General features: G+C 36.7%; 6 protein-coding genes across 6 annotated transcripts; 2 read left to right on the forward strand and 4 right to left on the reverse strand.

Moving 5' to 3' along the window:
- Positions 1-2401: 2401 nt before the first annotated feature.
- On the reverse strand, positions 2402-3020 carry GCK72_013107 (uncharacterized protein; the record flags this gene model as incomplete). The annotated part of the gene is made up of 2 exons (XM_003089298.2): positions 2402-2579; positions 2626-3020. 2 exons carry the CDS (start codon positions 3018-3020, stop codon positions 2402-2404), a joined length of 573 nt encoding a protein of 190 aa, XP_003089346.2.
- Positions 2763-3086, forward strand: GCK72_013108 (uncharacterized protein; the record flags this gene model as incomplete). The annotated part of the gene is made up of 1 exon (XM_053729648.1): positions 2763-3086. One exon carries the CDS (start codon positions 2763-2765, stop codon positions 3084-3086), a length of 324 nt encoding a protein of 107 aa, XP_053584420.1.
- A 405-nt stretch (positions 3087-3491) lies between these two features.
- On the reverse strand, positions 3492-6580 carry GCK72_013109 (uncharacterized protein; the record flags this gene model as incomplete). Its single annotated transcript, XM_053729649.1, has 8 exons — positions 3492-3587; positions 3640-3792; positions 3884-3951; positions 3997-4066; positions 4112-4306; positions 4354-4520; positions 6179-6407; positions 6512-6580. The coding sequence occupies 8 exons, from the start codon at positions 6578-6580 to the stop codon at positions 3492-3494; spliced, it is 1047 nt and encodes a 348-aa protein (XP_053584421.1).
- A 520-nt stretch (positions 6581-7100) lies between these two features.
- On the reverse strand, positions 7101-7722 carry GCK72_013110 (uncharacterized protein; the record flags this gene model as incomplete). Its single annotated transcript, XM_053729650.1, has 2 exons — positions 7101-7272; positions 7319-7722. 2 exons carry the CDS (start codon positions 7720-7722, stop codon positions 7101-7103), a joined length of 576 nt encoding a protein of 191 aa, XP_053584422.1.
- GCK72_013111 (uncharacterized protein) lies at positions 7507-7875 on the forward strand (the record flags this gene model as incomplete). Its single annotated transcript, XM_053729651.1, has 1 exon — positions 7507-7875. The coding sequence occupies one exon, from the start codon at positions 7507-7509 to the stop codon at positions 7873-7875; it is 369 nt and encodes a 122-aa protein (XP_053584423.1).
- A 1448-nt stretch (positions 7876-9323) lies between these two features.
- Positions 9324-13788, reverse strand: GCK72_013112 (uncharacterized protein; the record flags this gene model as incomplete). The annotated part of the gene is made up of 11 exons (XM_053729652.1): positions 9324-9658; positions 9749-9892; positions 10646-10816; positions 11011-11204; positions 11255-11413; positions 11498-11821; positions 12021-12180; positions 12840-13068; positions 13167-13236; positions 13281-13371; positions 13659-13788. 11 exons carry the CDS (start codon positions 13786-13788, stop codon positions 9324-9326), a joined length of 2007 nt encoding a protein of 668 aa, XP_053584424.1.
- Positions 13789-18941: the final 5153 nt, after the last annotated feature.

The following is an 18941-nucleotide window of genomic DNA, read 5'->3' on the forward strand; positions in this document are numbered from 1 at the left end:
AGACGTTGGCCAGATGAGAAGTTTGTGAAGATTCAGAGGAATCGTGAAGAGACTGGAAAGGAGAGATGCAAGAGTTTCGTGACAAGAAGTCCAAATCCTGGTCGGAAGGAGAAAGTTGGAGCCTTTGAGAGACACGATCGTTGGGAAAAGAAGAATCGTAAAGAGAACTCGAGATTGCAACCTGAACTAAAAGTTAGTTTTCCAGAGACATTGGGGCAGCATTCACAGTGGAATCGTGGCTGGAATCAACAAGGAAGTAGCACACCATCGTTGCCAACCCCACCACAACCCAGCTTTGCAATGTACCCCTGGAGAAACAATTTTGGATGCTCGGAGATGACCGGACGTTATGTGTGGATTCCAAATTGTTACGAGATGAGAATGATGAGTGGACCAGATGCCAATTGGAGAGGATTCGATCAGAATGACGTGGCACCCGTGGACTTTCGCTGTTAGAAGGAGAGATGTTATATCCGTGAAGATATAGAAACCTGGCCTAGCACCCTAGTTCACGTGCTCTACTTATTGAACTTGTTATTTCCTATGGAAATCAGTTTGTAAATAAAACCTGTTCTTAATAACTCGCTTACGGCTCGATCGCACAAACGCAACAATTGATGCTCTTGCTGTGTTTGTGTTGATTTGGTATTACAGTACTGGCCATAAAGAATGCGACACTTGCAGTTTTTAGTTGAAAATGGGCAACTTTATGACTGTAACACGGCCTCCCTGATAGTTTTACTATATCGATTGTTTATGGATAGTATAGATCAAAACTAGAGCTTCATTTTTGTGGTGAACAACTTTTTTGTGTGGGCATATTCTAAAAAGTTATCAATTGTCAAAGTAATTTCTCGCAATTGTTGCTCGTTTTCAGTGCTAAAAGAAGACATTTTTGAGCTGTTTACATAGACTGCCTGTAACTTCTTAGGATGTTTTCGTACAAAAAAATGGTCAACTTGAAAAATGAAACTCTATTTGTGATCTATACACTACATAAACAATCAATATTGTGAGACTATCAGGGAGGCCGCCTCACACTCACAAAGTTGATCATTTTCAACTAAAAACTGCAAGTGTCGCATTCTTTATTGCCAGTACTCTCAAATGTATCAATCCTCAAATAGAATCTCGAATTAACAGAATTGTAGAAACGGAGATTTCGTATCGAAAAAAAAAGTGTCATAGTAAAACTAACTGTCCCACAAAATAACTTTTTATGGAATCGAACAGACCAAGAGAGTAGAACTACATTTCTGTAGTTGGCAACTTTTTTGTTCGGACACTCCCTAGCAAGATATAGTTATTTTAAGTGGACAGCTCAAAAATAGCACTATTTTGCACTGAAATTGGTCGATTTGAGGGAGAAATTACTTTGTCGATGTGGAATTGGCTTTGTCGAACTTGCTAGGAAGTGTCTGTACAAAAAAGTTGCCAACTACAAAAATGAAGTTCTACTCTTGGTCTCTTCGATTCCATAAAAACTTATTTTGTGGAATAGTTAGTTTTACTATGACACACTCTCAAACTTCAACTTCAACTGAAAAGGGCAAAACTTAATATACTTTTGAGCGGTACTTTATGCTCTCTGATGCTCTTTCAACTCTGAAACACACTTCATTTCGTTTTCAAATGTGTATTCTGTGAATGGACCTCGCATTTTTAGTGGACCTCGCATAATATCTAAAAAATTTCAATACAGAACTTTCACAACATTCTGTAACTGCACAATAATTTTAATTAAAAAGTAAAATATTTATTTGGGGAACTTCGTTGGAGATTTGAATGGCAACGGTTGGGAATGTATCGACTGTCACGGAACTGTTCAGTAACAGAGATGTAGCAGGTTTTTCAAAAACAAAAAACTCCAGGTGGTTTATCAGAATAACTAATACTTTTCTGTTTCAAAAGTTTCAGAATTCTTGAAAGTAATAAGTCACACTAATACAACATCCAAAGGTAAAAATTCAATGCTTGTTGTCATACTGTATCAGTAAAACACCTAAATGATTTCATAACATTTGCAACAAGCAATCAGTCATCTTTATTCTTGAACTCTAAAATTTCGAGGTCACTGTGATCACATCTTCATAAGACACCAGATTTTGTAGTACTTGAAGTACTGCGGAAAACGAATTTTTTAAAACTGAATACAGTATCACTGTATTATCTAATCACAAGCGATCTTGGTTTGCCCGTGGCGGAGTGCGCAACAAGATGGCAGGATCAATTGTGTGTTCGAGTAATAATTTGCTTGAGGAAAGACTACAATAGAAAACATTCAGGATAATTCCATCTGTTAGCACAGATATAACATCCAAGTTATGAAAATGGAGCTTTGCTATATGTAAAAATCAACTCCCATAATAATACTTCATTCAAAACTATCATTACAAATCTTTTAGCCCCAGCCGAATGTATGGTCCATGGCATCTCCAACTTGTTGCAATACTCCTTTGCGAACAAACTTCTTCTTATTGCTTTTAAGAACGCACAATCCTTCGGAGTTGGCCAGTCTTCCAGACAAATAACATTTTGATCCGGGCGGTCCTTGGGGCGGGGGGATTGAAGGGTACTGTCTGGAAAATGCTGTTTGAGTATGCATGATTGTCCATGTTAACTTACACATTATCTGTGATGATACTGAGAATTTGCTCTCCATCCTTCAAACATGTCGTCAGAGTACACGCCACCACTGTACTTGTGCGCATTCCATACGGTCCTCTACTTCTCAAGAATTCCAATCCATTTTCCGTTCTATCATGATAACTCAAAGTTTTCAGAACGACTTCATAGGGACCACCAATATTTCCTTGGGGACATCCATCGGTCCGGTCGAGGAACCCCCAGAGAGTCTTCTCCAAATTGATGCTATACGACAGTTTGTTCACATCCGCCCATTGAGCTTGTTTAGCATGTTTAGCTCTCGCATCGTTGATGCCATCCGCACAATCTACTCTAGTCATAGTCAAGCCGTGGACGGAATGGACCAGAAGGAACGCAATGGCAAGGAACTTCATTGTTGGAAGGTGTACTTCGAATCAATTGAAACTGAGCTTTTCCTGGTAGATAGAGAGCTTATATAGCGAGAAAATCAAGATAAGAGATCGAAAGATAAGAGAGATCTTATCGAAATCAAAAGGTCATACTCACGTGTGTTCGATATTTGAGAAGAATAATTTATATATTTTTTGTCAGGTATTTCACTGCTGATCCGTTTTTAATGAAAACTACAGAGATACAAAATAAAACTTCGGCTGACTTAAATCGAAACTATAAACAAACAGATGAAAACTGGATTTTTGGCAACTTTAGGGATTCTTCAATGTAGGAGTTTTCATCGTAATCTGTTTCTGTTTCAAAAGTTTCACAATTCTTGATAGTAATGAGGTGCACCAATCGAATTCTACCAGACTAAGACAATGTAAACTGAAAAAGAATCTCAATCTTTATTCCAAAAACTCAAAACTAGGAGGTCACAATCATCCATCTCACTTCTTTCTATGCACATGATAACCCAAACGAAGAAGAACCTCCATTATCGAATTGTACACCGAATCATGGTACATCGATAGCTCACGGGAGAACTGAAATTTCATTTATTATATGCATTGAATTCTAGAAAATAGGACAACCTACCTTGATAAGCTCATTCTGATGAAGTGTCACAATAATCGTCACCTCGTCAATCCATCCTTGAATCTCACTTGCCTTGCTGTTGAATCCCAGAATCATTTGATGATAGGCGGCGCCACGACTTTTGGCTTCTGATGTGATTTGGGCGCTTTTAAGCTGAAAGTTTAGATGAAACAGTGTTGAAATCAAATTTTACCGCATGTCGAGTCTCATCAATTCCCGATAACAAAACATTTAATTGCTCCACACTGTTGTTCAATTCGACACTCTCATCACCAATGTACAGTAGCATTCGTTTGATCAAATGAGTACGGGCTGTAAATTTTTTGTTATGTCAGAAAATGGATCTATAATCCGAACTTCTCTTCTGAATCTGCATGTCCTTCTGAGCAATTTTCGAGCAAGTATAACTGAATCTATCGAGAAGATGCTGAAATACTATACATAGCTAGAAGCCAGAAAACCTGTTACCAACCGCCTCCGCTCCAGTATAATGTCTCAGGGACAAAAAATGGAACCACCCTCCGAGTTGAGACCACAGATTTTTCTCCGGTGGAGCGAGAACTCGTTTCTTGGAAATATTCGATGGATCTATCTGAACTTGGAGCTCGATGGCGTCGACCATGTTGAAGATGATATTGTGATAGGAGAGGAGTTTCTCGATGTTTCTCTGTAACTCATTTATATTTGTTTCTACAAAAATAATTTCCAGCTCACATCAAAACGTGGCTCCAACTTTGTGCACTCGGCAGTTCCAAGTTTTTGTCCCAAATGAACTTTAAATCGATTATACCATCCGGTATGTCCTACTTGATCTACTGCAGCGTCCACGTGTTTCTTGTCATCTGATTCATTTGGAGACTTCTTTTTGTGATCTTCATTTTCTGAAAACAGTTAGTAGATTGAGAAGAGACTGGAAGGATCAACTCACTATGATTCATTTCGCACTGTGATTGAAATTTAATTCAATTTTGGAATATGGGAAAAGTTCGAACTGAAAATAAAGGGAAGTACACGTGGGATGATGAGAAAAAAGTAAACAAGAAAATAGGGTAATCGGGAGGAGTTCACGGGAAAGATTATTTTTTTGTCAATAAAAAGTACATTTAGAGAATACATTCATGTTTCATGTTGTACGTAAAGCAGAACAATTTTCACACTTTTCATTGGGACTGGTGGAGACATACATTTGAAGTTTTATTTTATTTCTCCTACTGCGTCTCTAAGTCCGTTACTCTATTTCCCTACAGTTTCTCCAACATTTTTTATCAATTCGCAGTTTTCATCGACAGTAACATTTGAATATGAGCAGAGTGAACATTAGAGTGGTCAAGTTTCAAACAGTTGCATTTGAAAACATATATAATTGAAAATTGGTCAACCTGTTGTTGTGTTTCATGTGTTCCATATAAATTTGATTGAGCAAACGTGGTCAATGGTACTTGTTCGTAGGTAAAACATGGCAATAAAATTTTCTCACAGTTTCTCCATTTTTTTGATTATTAAATCTAGCATACCGTTAAGAAACTACACTAATTATTGTTATTCTAGTGGACTAAAATCTTCGTATTGGCTTCTGTTTCAGCATACCGTATTATTGAAAACGGGTTTATGTATAATAATATTATTTCTGCCTTTCATGTTTTTGGTTGATTCAAGTAGTTAATGTTGTACAAAATCAATGTGTATTGAATAAAAATTTCACTGGCCGTTTATCCAAATCTCAGGTGATGTACCATCCGAGTAATACGAATAACGCTTTTGTTATATCATATATACATTTCTATCCATAATGTGAACACAAGTGACCCGCCTCGTTGAAATGGTTGTGAAACAGAAACACTGAAAATAATGTTTCAGTTTCTTGACTGAACGTTTTGCTTCGGGTCTTTTGTTTATTACACTGAACTGCTATCACACAACTCCCTTTATTATGACATCGAAACCGAAACAACTATCTTTCATTCTTGATAATTAAAGTTTCTCAGAATAAAGACAAATTCTGATGAGTGAGCTGGAACAGGCACGAGTATACCAAATTCAGTTTTATCTTATGAATGTCCGTGCTCACTGTTTTAGACTGATTGGCTGATGTTCATGGTTGACTTGAGCATAAATTGCGGATTCAGTCTGTTGTTATAATAACCCATATTTATGTGTCAAATAATATACTGAGAAGTTGTTTTTTGATAGTTTTTTGCCTAAGTTATAGTTCTTCGCTTATTATTATTATTATTATTTATTTACGTATGCTCGATACGTGAAGGTTAATCAATTAAAAATACAAAAAAAAGAAATACAATAAAAAGAGGAGGGGAAGTCAAGTCCAGAAATGTCAGAATCCGTGTTTCCACTAGGGCTTTTGATTTACTATTTTATTCAGCACTCTGTTTGTATCATCAAAAAATCAAAAAATATCGAAAAAATATCAAAAATATCAAATCTTATCAAAAAAATTAGAAAAAACAACCCACATGTTTTCCCAGAACAAGTCCCACTTTCTGATACTGAACACAATAATCCATGAAAATCCAACACTTACCGATAGTAGTGATAACAGTGAATGCAAACAGCAACGAGTCCATGAATGACCACTCGGCAATTTCCTCTTCTGATTCCTCTCCAACTGACTCAACTTCTTCTTTACTATTCTCATAAAGAACATGATTGACATGAGTATTATGTTCAACTGCCACGTGGTAACACTCATCCAGTGCTTTCACTAGTTTCTCATCCAATGTGTCCATCGAACACTCCAGACTCGACATTTTCTGGAAAATCCAGTTTTTTACGGAAGATTCACCTTTTACTAAATTACTGAATTCAGATTTGCATAAGGTAAAAAATTCAACTCACGAAACAGTAAAAAACCCACTTTTATAATGCTGATGACACATTTCCGATTTCTCATGCAATGCGCGGCTGCACGTTTCTCTCGAGACATTCTGAAACTGGAAATCTGAAACTTTGAAACAGAGGGGATACTTACTTCTCCGAAAACTGGTCCAGTGTATCGTTATGTCTTCTTCTTCTCCGATGTCTCAGCTCTGATGGAACCGGTGGTATATTTTGGATTTTCACAGAAAAAGGGGTTAGGTGTTATATATTTTTTGTTCCAGTGTGTTGAGTAAAATAAAGATATGGAAGTATCAACATTGCAGAATTTTTACCATTGTTCTCAAAACGTTCAAAAGTAGTCTCCATCCATTATCTCACCACTAGAACTCAAGGTGAGATGTCTCCGATGAACATCAGTTTTCTTCTCATAACAAGTGTCCGCTAATACGAGCTGCGCTAATACGTAAAAACCATACTTGTCAAAAATCGGGCCGGCCCGGGCCGGGCTGAGATTTTTCTTGAGTTTGGCCCGCCGGGCCCGGCCCGGCCCGGCCCGGCCCGTGACAAGTCTGGTAAAAACAAATTCCCATAATAATACTTTATTCAAAACTATCACTACAAATCTTTCATCCCCAGCCGAATAATTTATTGTCGATGACATCTCCAACTTGTTGCAATACTCCTTTACGAACAAACTTCTTCTGATCGCTTCCAAGGTAGCACAATCCTTTGGAATTGGCCAGTCTTCCAGACGAAGAACAATTTGATCCGGGGGTTCCTTTGATTGCAGAGAACTTTCTGGAAAATGCTGTTCTAGTTTGTCAGATCGCTCATATGAACTTACACAGCATCTGTGATGACACTAAAAATTTGACTTCCATCCTCCAAACATGTCGTCAGAGCACACGCCATCATTGTACTTGTGGGCATTCCAAACGCTCCTTTTTCGATTTCGCTTTCCAATCTACCGCCCTCTCCACGAAAAATATATTCATAGATATTCAGAGTGACCAGGTATTCACTCCCACCAATATGGATTGGTCCTGGACATCCATTGTACTGGTTGAGGAACTCCGAGAGAGTCCTCTCCAAACTGATGTTATACAACAGTTTGTTCATATTGCCCCATTGACGTTGTTCAGCGTTTTCAGCTCTCGCATCGTTGATGTTATCCGCACATTCTACTCGAGTCGTAGTCAAGCCGTGGACGGACTGGACCAGAAGAAACGCGATGGCAAGGAACTTCATTGTTGGAAGGTGTACTTCGAATCAATCGAAACTGAGCTTTTTATTGTAGAGAGAGAGAGCTTATATAGCGGGAAAATCAAGATAAGAGATCGAAAGATAAGGGACGATAAGAGATCTTATCGATATCAAAAGGTCGAATTCACGGTATTTTAGTTTGGTTAAATGGTTCCAGATACACTGAATTTTCATCACACAAGTCCATACATCATGAAATCGAAACCGGAAAAAGTTCCTCTCCTCTTGATGGTTGATGCTTATCCGAATAAAAACAACATCTGATGTAGTGAGCTGGAATAGACTCGAGTCGATCAAATTCCGTTTCTTCTAATGAATCTCCGTGCACTGTTTGTTTTTCTGATTGTCTGAAGTTCATGTTTCGACCTGAACACTGAAGTACTGATTCAATTTGTTGTTATATGAACCAGCCTTTTGGTGTCAAACGATGGTCTGAATCTGAATGTTAATTACACAACCTATTTTTCAAAGAACTTTGCGATTAATGTTAAACGCGTCAAAAAACCTTTCAAACTACAAGTATGTGATACTACCAATTCAAATGGATTAAAGTATTTTTTCTAACCTTCCGAATCAAAACACAATTGTTATGTCTAAGTTATAGTTTCTTATTGAAACAGTGTTCTACTCAAAATCTACTGTTTTTCATGAATATTATTATACATGAATCGTCACCAAATTTATTGAACTAGAAATAAAATATCTTCAGATGCGTATTTTTAATGGTATATTTCGGAAATGAAATGAATATAAATAGTGTCCACGTTAACAGTTTGCCTACTTCCTCAAATGGTTTTTTAAAACCTGTGCCTCTAAAGATGTGTGCCGTGAACCAACAACAACAGTTTTTACAGAGGATATGAACATTTAGACCGGACTACTTTGTTGAGAGTCATAAATCAAAAGCAGCAACATCCACAAAAATTTTCCAGTTTCAGAGTTTTGACTTTCTGATATATGCTTCGAGCGCTTATTGTTCGGTTTTTCGTAACAAGTTATCCATAATTTCAGTGTCACAGAAAACTGATGAGAGTCTTTCAATATCAGACAGCTAAATCAAAGAAATTGTAATGGTAAGATGAGCTATAAAATAGAAACTGAAGCTGGAGCAAGATCGAATAAATGAACGTCAGCTGTTTCGGCTTATTCACTTCAAATAACCAAAAAACAATAGCAACTATTTCCGCTACGATATTGACCCAACGAGTTTGAGTTCTAAACAACAGAAGAATCCTGGAAATCATCGAAACTGATTTGGATGTTCACATTAGAACCACTCTGCATGGCGACCCGCTATATTATGGAATATAACTGAGAACAAAACTGTTTCATTATTCTGATTTGAATTGAACATTTGTCCTTGGTATAATTGGTTCTCATTTTTTCGAGATATTTTCTAAAAATAAGTCCCAAAATGTCTTAGCATTATCAGCGTCTCCCGATTTTCACAACACTTTCACAACCACAATGAAATGGTAGTTTTTAACTTGAGAGATGTACTTGATAGAGATTTTATTGAAATCCAATAGAAAAAGAATGGATAATACATTCGAAATCATGATAATGTTTTTCTTCATTCAACTCATTCACTTCGCCCCACTTTCTCTCCTCGACGAACTACTCGGATGTGATGATTTCTTGCTCTCCGGTGTCGCACTTCTCGATGTTTTTCCAGAAGCAACAGAAGTGACTGATTGACTTCTTGTTGATGGTCCAGTACCTGTTTGTCCTCCTCCTTCAGGTGATGCTCCTGACTGTTTTGAAGTTGATGCTCCAGATGTTGATGCTCCGGGAGCCGGTGTCTTCTGAGTCTGACGGAATTTCTTCCATTGTTTCTGATATTCTTGGTATCGACGCCACGCTTCTTCACTGTACGCTTTACGCTTCTGAGCAGCTATTTCAGCGGCGGTCAAGGGGCGAGCTGAAAAGGAAATGTACTGTTTTAGTGAATCGAGAACTTTGGAGCAAAAGCTAATGATGGATATAAATAGAAGAAAATAATGAAACTAACGTTTCGGAGGAGGCGGTGGCGGAGGTGTTGGTTCCCGATACGGTTCTGGTTCAGGAGTTGGTTCACGTGGTGTCGGTTCTCTTGGAGGTGGAGAAGGTGTCGGTTCACGTATTGGACTCGGTTCGGGTGATGGAAGGATTAGTTCTGGAAATGAGAAAAGTTTTAGAAGAACATTAGATAAAGCAATGCACTAAATGTTCAGATGACATTACTTTATTACTGAAACTGTAAAAGTTGTCGCAATTTCTTTGGACTTAAACTAGTTCCTTCACAACAATACGTTTTTTAAATGAGATAAAGTGCGAGGAAGTAGTCAACATAAGTTTTGCTGGAAAAACGATGACAGTGTTCTCGCGAAACTATGACTTGCTAAATACTAGAGAGTCGTATCGCGAGACGATTCCAGCTGATTCCAGCATATTCTCGCGATCGTCTCGTTTTGCTCTGTCTACTTGAAACTTGAAACTGAACAAGTCATAATGAAATATCGTCTGGACCTAAATATGATATAAACAGAGTGAAAATAGTTCGTAACTGATTTTCTGGCAACACTTTTCTTTTTTTTTCCATAATTCCTCTTTTGTCTCAAAAACAACTTTGGCGGCAAAACCACTCACGTCTCTTCATTCCAGTTATCAATCACTACTCCGAATTGAATCCTACAGGTATTTTTGCTAGTGTTATCGTTCATAGTTTTGGTTTTTGAAAAGTGTGTTATTAACCCCGGTTTCATATTCTTATTAATGAAATCGGAATCGGCAAGGATTACTCTTCTCACTTATTAAACCAAGACTCCCAAAACTAAAACGATCAATCAAAACCTCACTAATCACCCTAAATCATAATAAAGCCTCACACTCCACTCTATTCTCAATATATTTCAAATTCTCCCAATACCTTCATCATCCTCTGATTCTTCTGGTGATGGTGTCGCAATAGCCATTGATTTATCAGTTATCGATGGACTTGGCAGTGGGGAAGGGGTTTTCGGTTTAGGTGATGGAAGACGATAGACTGGTTGAGGAGATGGTGGAGGTGTTGGAGTCGGGTCACGGATCCATTCACTTTCTGAATTTCACTCCACTTCAATCACACAACTTAAACTATCCGAAGATTCTGGTTGAAATCAGGAAATGTGATTATTTTACTCTAAAAAGGGCTAAGTGAAAACGAAAAAGATCAATGTTTCAGATTTTCAATGTCACATCTGAAAATTAAGCCTCAAATATTGATACGTTGATTTTTGAATCTATTTCCCCCACCTGGTTCATCCGCGAATTCCGCATCGAATCTCTCCGAATCGGGCTCAAACGGTGGTGGCCGAAGTGTTTCAATCTCTCCCTCTTCCACTTTTATCGCTTGATCTACGAAATGATCCAAATTGAGACTTTTGACTACGGTAGTTGGAAGATTGAATTGATCACCCAGATTCTTTACGAGTGCTTTCATCGTTATTCTGGAATTAATTCTGAATTAAGAACAAAAGTTTCACGGAGATGTGCTTACTTTTTACCACCAAACCAGATCGCAACATTTCCAACATTCTCGATTTTTCTTCCAAAGTAATGTAACTTTTTCAATGCATCCGCGGCGATTTCAATAGCAATTGTAGTGAGAGCAAGACCGATTGCAATATAGACAATTGTGATGAGCATGTAGGTTTCGCTGGAAAAAATATCGTGTATGGCAAGAATACTTTAAAAAAAATCAATTTCACTTATGAACTTAATGAAACAGTAATGTACATACCTCCTCGGAACAATATCTCCCAATCCAATCGAAGTCAACGTGACAAAATTGAAGTAAACCGCCTTGAAGAAGTCCATATCAGGCTCATAAGCAGCCAACATCATTCCACCGAATGCAATATATAAAAGGAATAAAATGAATAGAGAAGTGGCTTCTGTCTCTGTCAGATCATCTTCTTCTTCTGATGTTTCAGATGATTCTATCTCGTTTTCAATCTTCTCATTTTCCAGAATCTTCTCTTCAATGTCTGTATTCGAGAGATCTTTCGCTCCGGATAGTTTCGGATAACGGATGAAGTTTGGGTTCCACGCCTTTTTCAGTTTTCTGTAAGAAATGTTGGCTTCATTATTTAGGAAAGGATTTTACACTGGATTGTTCAGGAAAGATTTTTAAAATAATATGGAAGACGGAAAACTGTGAAATTTTTTCAACAAAATGTGTTCCAAACAACTTTCAATTCTTTTACCGATGACTAGAGTTTGGGCTGACCGGAGAAGCTTGATATTGAAAAAAGGAAACTCACTTCCACGTTTTCTTGCAGAACGTCTTTGCGACTACCATCATTTCGGATATGAATTTTCCGAGATCTGCAATTGCCAGAAGAGTGAATGGAATTCCAATTAATCCATATCCAATCACAAACAGACGACCACCGAAAGTACGGGGAGCCACGTTTCCGTATCCTGAAAGAAATGAAACGAGGGATAAATATTCGGTTTCAGTTGAATGTTATTCTTTGTCACTGTTCTCAGTTTTTATTCAAACGCCATTAGCTGTTGGAAGCAAGACAGACAGACGTCGGAAGTCGAAAGTGTAGACTTTTTCAGGTCCACTGGTGTCATATGAGTTAAATGTTAGGGGTTTTATGCTCGTAGGGTAGTTATACCTTCAATACAACTAATTAACTTTGTCTTATTGTAGTAAGTTTCATACTGTAGAAAATAATATCCCTTCCGCCTTACTTTCGTTTTTACTTCCGCACAGCTCTTCAGACCAGTTTGCTATTTTTAAACATCTGGTGTCAGCCACATGAATTTAAAACATGTAAATACCCGGTTCTAAGAGTTCTCTTCGTTTATGGCCTTTCAAAACTCCCAGGTGTGGTCAAGCGTGAACTAGTAATGTGAAAATTGTCACGTTCAAAGTTTGTTCGTTCTTTAGTTCAAGAGACCAGGAAATAGGTCGTTGAGGCTGTTTGCCACTTTTTTTCTTCCGCTCATTGAAAAAAGAAATCACTACTGTTTTGAGATGAATTCAAGTATTTTAGAACTGCAGCATCGATCACTATTGCGATTTTATTAAATCATACGCAGAGCCAGTCCCTTCAATTATCAACACTTACCAATAGTAGTGATAACAGTGAATGCAAACAGCAACGAGTCCATGAATGACCACTCGGCAATTTCCTCTTCTGATTCCTCTCCAACTGACTCAACTTCTTCTTTACTATTCTCATAAAGAACATGATTGACATGAGTATTATGTTCAACTGCCACGTGGTAACACTCATCCAGTGCTTTCACTAGTTTCTCATCCAATGTGTCCATCGAACACTCGAGACTCGACATTTTCTGCAAAACTTTGGGTTTTATGGAAGATTCGCTAAGGTACTGAATTCAGATTTGCATAAGGTAAAAAATTCAACTCACGAAACAGTAAAAAAACCCACCTTGATAACACTGATGACACATTTCCGACTTCTCATGATATGCGCGGCTGCACGTTTTTCTCGAGACATTCTGAAACTGGAAAACTAAAATTTTGAAACCAAAGGGCTATTCACTTTTCAGAAAACTGATCCAGTGTATCGTTATGTCTTCTCCTTCTCCGATGTCTCAGCTCTGATGGAATCGGTGGCACATTTTGGATTTCCACTGAAGAAAGAGGGGTTAGGAGATATGAATTTTTCTGTTCCAGTGTGTTGAGATAACTGGTGGGATGCTTAAGCGCTACTGCCTGTGTAGTACCGTTCTACAATCTAGTTTGAAGCCCTTTGAAAATTGGCCACTCATTTTTCACCATTCTTAACAAAAAATTTCAATTGAGTGTTTTAAGTTTTCAAATGTTAAAAATGAAGATACATATTCAGTTGAGTTGAATTTTTTTTCAGCTAAACTACCTGTTTACCCGCCGAAAAAGCAGGTTTCATCCACTAACTCACCACTAGAACTCAAGTTGAGATGTCTCCGATGAACATCAGTTTTCTTCTCGATTGTCGTGATAGTCTTCGATTCCAAACTTCTCATAACAAGTGCTCCAAATATTGCATACGCTCCAACACTCACTATCATAAGAAAGTGGACGAATAGTGGAGTGGCCTGGAAAATTGAAAATTACTTCGCCTTAGATATTGAAAAGTTTTAGATTTTCTCTGACTTGTGTTCTGCAAGAAACCGCTGAATTTTTTAACTTGCTTATATTTTTTCTACACTAGCAGGAATACAGTATTTCAAATTTTTTTAATTATCTGAAAGTTCTGAAACAGTAACCTTTTGTAGCAGATGTTTTTCACCACGAAACACTGATTTCTTCAACGTCAACTTCATCCTTCGCTAACTTCGAGAGAAAATCCGGAATAAAAATGCGAAATAGATTCAAACGGACCAAAATGAATCGTCACGCCGCTTTGGGTAATCCACCACCAAAACCAGCCATCCGTAACCTCCAATTTTTTGGGACCAATGAATTTTTATTTTGGGAATTTATTGAGAGAGAGAAAGAATGAAAGAACAGCTGAATAGAAGATTTCGAAAAATGAAAGAATGGGAGGAAAATTGAAAGAAAAGAAGGAATTGGAAACTATCAGGAGGAGACGTGTTAGAGCTGAGGGGCCGAATTTAGAGTATGTTATTGCCTTGTTGGAACAGATTTTCAATAGAAATGGGTCAGATAGTGAAATGTGAAAAATTCTATTCCACATTTGTATGACGTGATACCCCAGTTCAGGAGGTCCAATATAACAAACTTTTCGAAACTATTGAAAAGACCCATTGAAGTCATCTAATCTCGAAATGCCCAAAATGTTTTACTGTAACAGTGACATGTGATTAGATTTTCCGTGCCCAATTAGTCATTGACGGGTCTGCAATCCATTCTCATAAAACCTTGGAAATCTCGTTTCCCATGTATGTATTCCTACTCTGTTTAAGTGTTAGTGTGCTCCGACATAAATTCGCTACTTTTGAAAACTGTGGGACGTTTGAGCACTTATTCTCAGAAATCGCTCAAGTTTAGAACTCGTCTTCCAGTTTTAAGATGTGTTTTTTTTCCATTTTTGATTCACAGTTGTCACAGACTCGACTAGTCTTCTTCTGGGTTCTACTATTTTTACAGTTTACTGAAATTAAGACGGCTTAAATTGTGAATACAGAGAAAAAAGGATTTCAAATAACAAAAAATTCCATTTATTCTCTACCCATCGGAGTCACCAATTGGACAGTCAATTAATTTTTGAAATTATTTTCAGAACTACATCTTGAATTCCGACTGGAAGCATTATTTTTCAGTTTCAAAAAAAATTTTTTCCAGAATTTGAAAATTTCTAGACTAGAGCTGATTCATCACACATTATTTCTGAAATTTCTGATAGTGGGTCCCTTTTTTCGAGAATTTACTATAATTTAAGTTAGCGTGTGAGAAGGTCGAAAATCGCAGCAGCAAACAGCGAACAATAGTTTCAGAGATGTAAATTTTAGACAGAAAATCGAGGAAATTCGATTGAATCGCTAATAACCGAAAAATGAAAAATGAAAAAGGGATTCTGGAGCAGTAAAATAACTTTGAAAATAATCACGGACTAAAAAACCGAAAATAATTCAGTTAAATAAAAATATGGTCTTCGAAAGACTAACGGAATTTAAAGACATCCGAATTCTCTTCACCCATTCCAAGAACAAAAAAAATCAGATGATGAACTTGAACTCATAGCCGAATAGTCTTCTCTCAGAATTCCCAATGAATCTCAATTCTTCGAAAAATTCAACTTTGACGACTACAAGAGTAGTCAAAACAGAAAATGACACAGAATCAAATGAATAAGTAATTGAATAGCGGACCCTTTTCTCAGCCGATTTCAAGAAAGAGGGGGGGCCATCGAACTCTATTTTTTAGATGGAAAAACGAGAAGAGGGGGAAGAAGGCACTACTAAAGGGAAGAGGGAGGAAGAAGGGCTTTAACAAAATCTAAACATTTTAGTGGTTGGTGAGAATGTGTCAACAAGAAGAAGGAGGAGGAAAAAACGAATGTCAGTTTAAAGATCGAAATTAGGTTTAGCAGGGGGATTTTTTTGGCAAATGTGTAGTAGAGCTCGGGGGGGGGGGGTCAAAAACGTTGGTCAAGAGCTACAATACTATCCATTAAAAGGTAAGTACACTTGTAATATCAATAAAATCGGAAAAACGTGAATTTTCTGTTTTATGAAGTTCTCATGTTTTGAGATTTCAGATTTCTTCATTTAGCAAGTTGGTTATCGGAAATTTCAAATTAGAATTAGTGCGGTTATGAGAACTGCGTAAACCCATTGTTAAAGACCGATTCTGTAGAAGTGCTTCTAGAGAGGTGAATAATAGAATCACATGCTCTGTCACGGTATTGTACGTGACGTTGAAGACTCATTATTCCTCTAAACGAACACTGGAAATTTTACTTGGTTTTATTTACAGAATTCGAGAAACAGAATCTATCAAATCGATGGATTCCGATTATCAAACTTTTCAAAATCTCTGCGTTTCACTGAACTTTTTTTAGACTGATGACAGTTGTTTATGCAGTAAGAGAATCAAATTTATAGCTTCGTAGAATCTCATTTAAATCAACTCAGCGCAAAAAGTACTATTGCAATTACAGCGTTCTTCCTATTACTTATTAGAAAAAATGAACTTCAGTTCGGAAAAAACTGAAATGGGAAAAAATAAATTTTCAGTTTTACGAAGTTCTCATGTGTTCATTGAGAATTCGGATTCCGTTATTTCGCGAAGTTCAAGAATTTGAGAATAGAGTTACCATTATTACGCGAACTGAACAAGCCTGTATAATACAGGTTTCGCCTTATGACGCTGAATGACGCGGGTAACTGTAAAGTTTGGGTTTAGTCTAACTAAGTGACGATTTCTCCACCCAAACGGTGAAAATTCACATGGTTGTATTCACAGAATTGGAGAATCCGCTAAATATCGATATTTATTGCATCTTAAAAGTTTCCGAATTTCTATGTTTCACAGAAATTTCTTATACTGCTATCAAAACTATGATTTGTCCAGTACTTTCGCTGTCTCTCATGTAAATCAATTTGACTCAAAAAGTACTACATTACTGAAAACATTTTTAGTAGAAAAACAAATTCCAATTAACAGATCTATGTAGGATTAACAAAGATACTTTTTTGAAAGTGTGTATTAGAGTTCGGGTTGATATAGAATTTTTCAGTTTAGATAACTATCAGTAGTATTCGATTGGAAAAGTTCTCATTTTGATAAATATAAAAATTAAAAGTTCTGTTTCACAAGATTTTCATTTGTTTCAAATTTTGTTTCTTTTATTGTACAAGAACAAGTATGGTAAGAAGTAAGTATGGGAAAAAAATCCTGTCCATTCGCAAATTTGACACTGATTGTGACCTGTTTTCAGTTTTTGCTGAATGGACAATCTCGAGCAAAAATAGGTTCAGAATCATTTTAAGCAAACTTTAGTTATGAAAAAAACTACTAGAAAAACTAATTCCAGCTCAAGAATCCCTCTAGCATTAGTGCCATACACAAATTATTCAATTAGAGAACAGGTTTTGTTTAAACACTGTAAAATATAAATGTTCTGTTTTATCGGGTTGTTATAAGAACAAATATTTGCCGGATTGCGTTCTGTGGTTGAAATTTTTTGAAGCGATGAACACATTTGGTGCATATGTAACTCCTTGATTTGGGTCTAATCGTGATATTACCGAAAATATAGATTTTTCTTTTACTTTGGTTGTCTTTACAGAATTCAAAAAACAGCACCTGCCAAGTTTTGGTTGCATTCAATTTTGAAAAACTTTCACAGTTGTTATCTTTCACTGATAATAGCCCGATCTTGGTGCTCAGTGCAGTATGAATTTGACTCAAGGCTTAGTTATTCCTTTCCAGCAGAAATCATAGTAGGGTCCTACGTTCAGTAAGTTGAAACAAGGCTTCACAAAGATAAAGCTGCTGCTCTGGGAACTGAACGCTGAAGTGTTTGATTTTTTGAATAAAAATTAATGTTTCAATAAAGTGGTGTAAATTGTTTTCTTATTCAAGCAATAAGTAGACTGGAACTAGCTATCTCAATTAACACCATCATGAGAAGATTGCATGTACATAACATCAAGTATTTTGAACTATTAATAAAATTGCAATTTCTTGGAACTATGAAGTATCATGTGCCGTTATTTTATTTACTGAGTAAACATCCAGTTCCAAGGAAAAATTTAGATTTGGTGAGTTTTCTAAAAATGCTGTTGGAAATCATTATCTTTCTATCGATAAACTGTTTCAGTGAAAAGTTATAATTCAATACTCCTTTGAATTTTGTTTTGATTTCTAAACTCCAAAAAATCTTTAATCCTAAAAATCGATGACTATGTGCATAGTTAACCTGCACGTAGGGCTGTTACTTGCGGCAATCGGCGGCAAGCCGGCGCCGCTTATTTTCACGTTAATTGCATGAAAAGCAAGTTCATTTCCAAAACTTGCTTCCATCGCCGGTTTTCATTTTCAAACCGGCGTCAAACGCCGCTTTTCATTTCTAAACCGGCGTTTTTTGAGTAGAAAGTATTCTGAAAATGAATAACAATGATAAAAACCGGCGTTAAACGCCGGTTTTAAAAATTCACAAAATTTTCAATTGCTTCGAAATGGTGGTACAGTAGCCGTATACGCTTTACAAGAATAAAAAAATCAAGTATTTTAATGGTTAGATTTTGAATTGTTTTACTTACTCAAACTTATCCACGATCTAACAAAACTCTTGATGTCTGATAGAACACTTTTTTCTAAATGAAGATTTTTGTATGTAACACCCTTTTACTGATCAATTTCAACGCCAATACTGTGAGCATTCCTTATTGAAAATGAAAATTATCTTATACAAAACTGTAAAGTTCAGATGTGTACTGTTTTGGGCAATCAGATTGCGAACATTTAGAATGTGAAGGTGTCTAATTGACACAGCTTGTTTCAAAATTACATATATTGATGTTTTCTAAAACTAAACGCTTTGTCCTCTATCCTCATAAGTTGTTTGTTAAAAACCGAAAAAATTAAGTTGCACCTAAATTTTACTGATTTCCAAAACAAGTAAAAACAACTGAAGTTTTCCAGTTCATTAAAATCCTTCTCTTTTTGGAATAAGTAAGACTTCAATATCATTAGCATCAATGCAGTGAAATGGGTGCTACTTCGTTTAAGAACTATACGAATAAGAACTGTG

The sequence above is a fragment of the Caenorhabditis remanei genome, chromosome IV, assembly GCF_010183535.1.
Source record: "Caenorhabditis remanei strain PX506 chromosome IV, whole genome shotgun sequence".
In the NCBI taxonomy this organism is placed as follows: domain Eukaryota; kingdom Metazoa; phylum Nematoda; class Chromadorea; order Rhabditida; family Rhabditidae; genus Caenorhabditis; species Caenorhabditis remanei.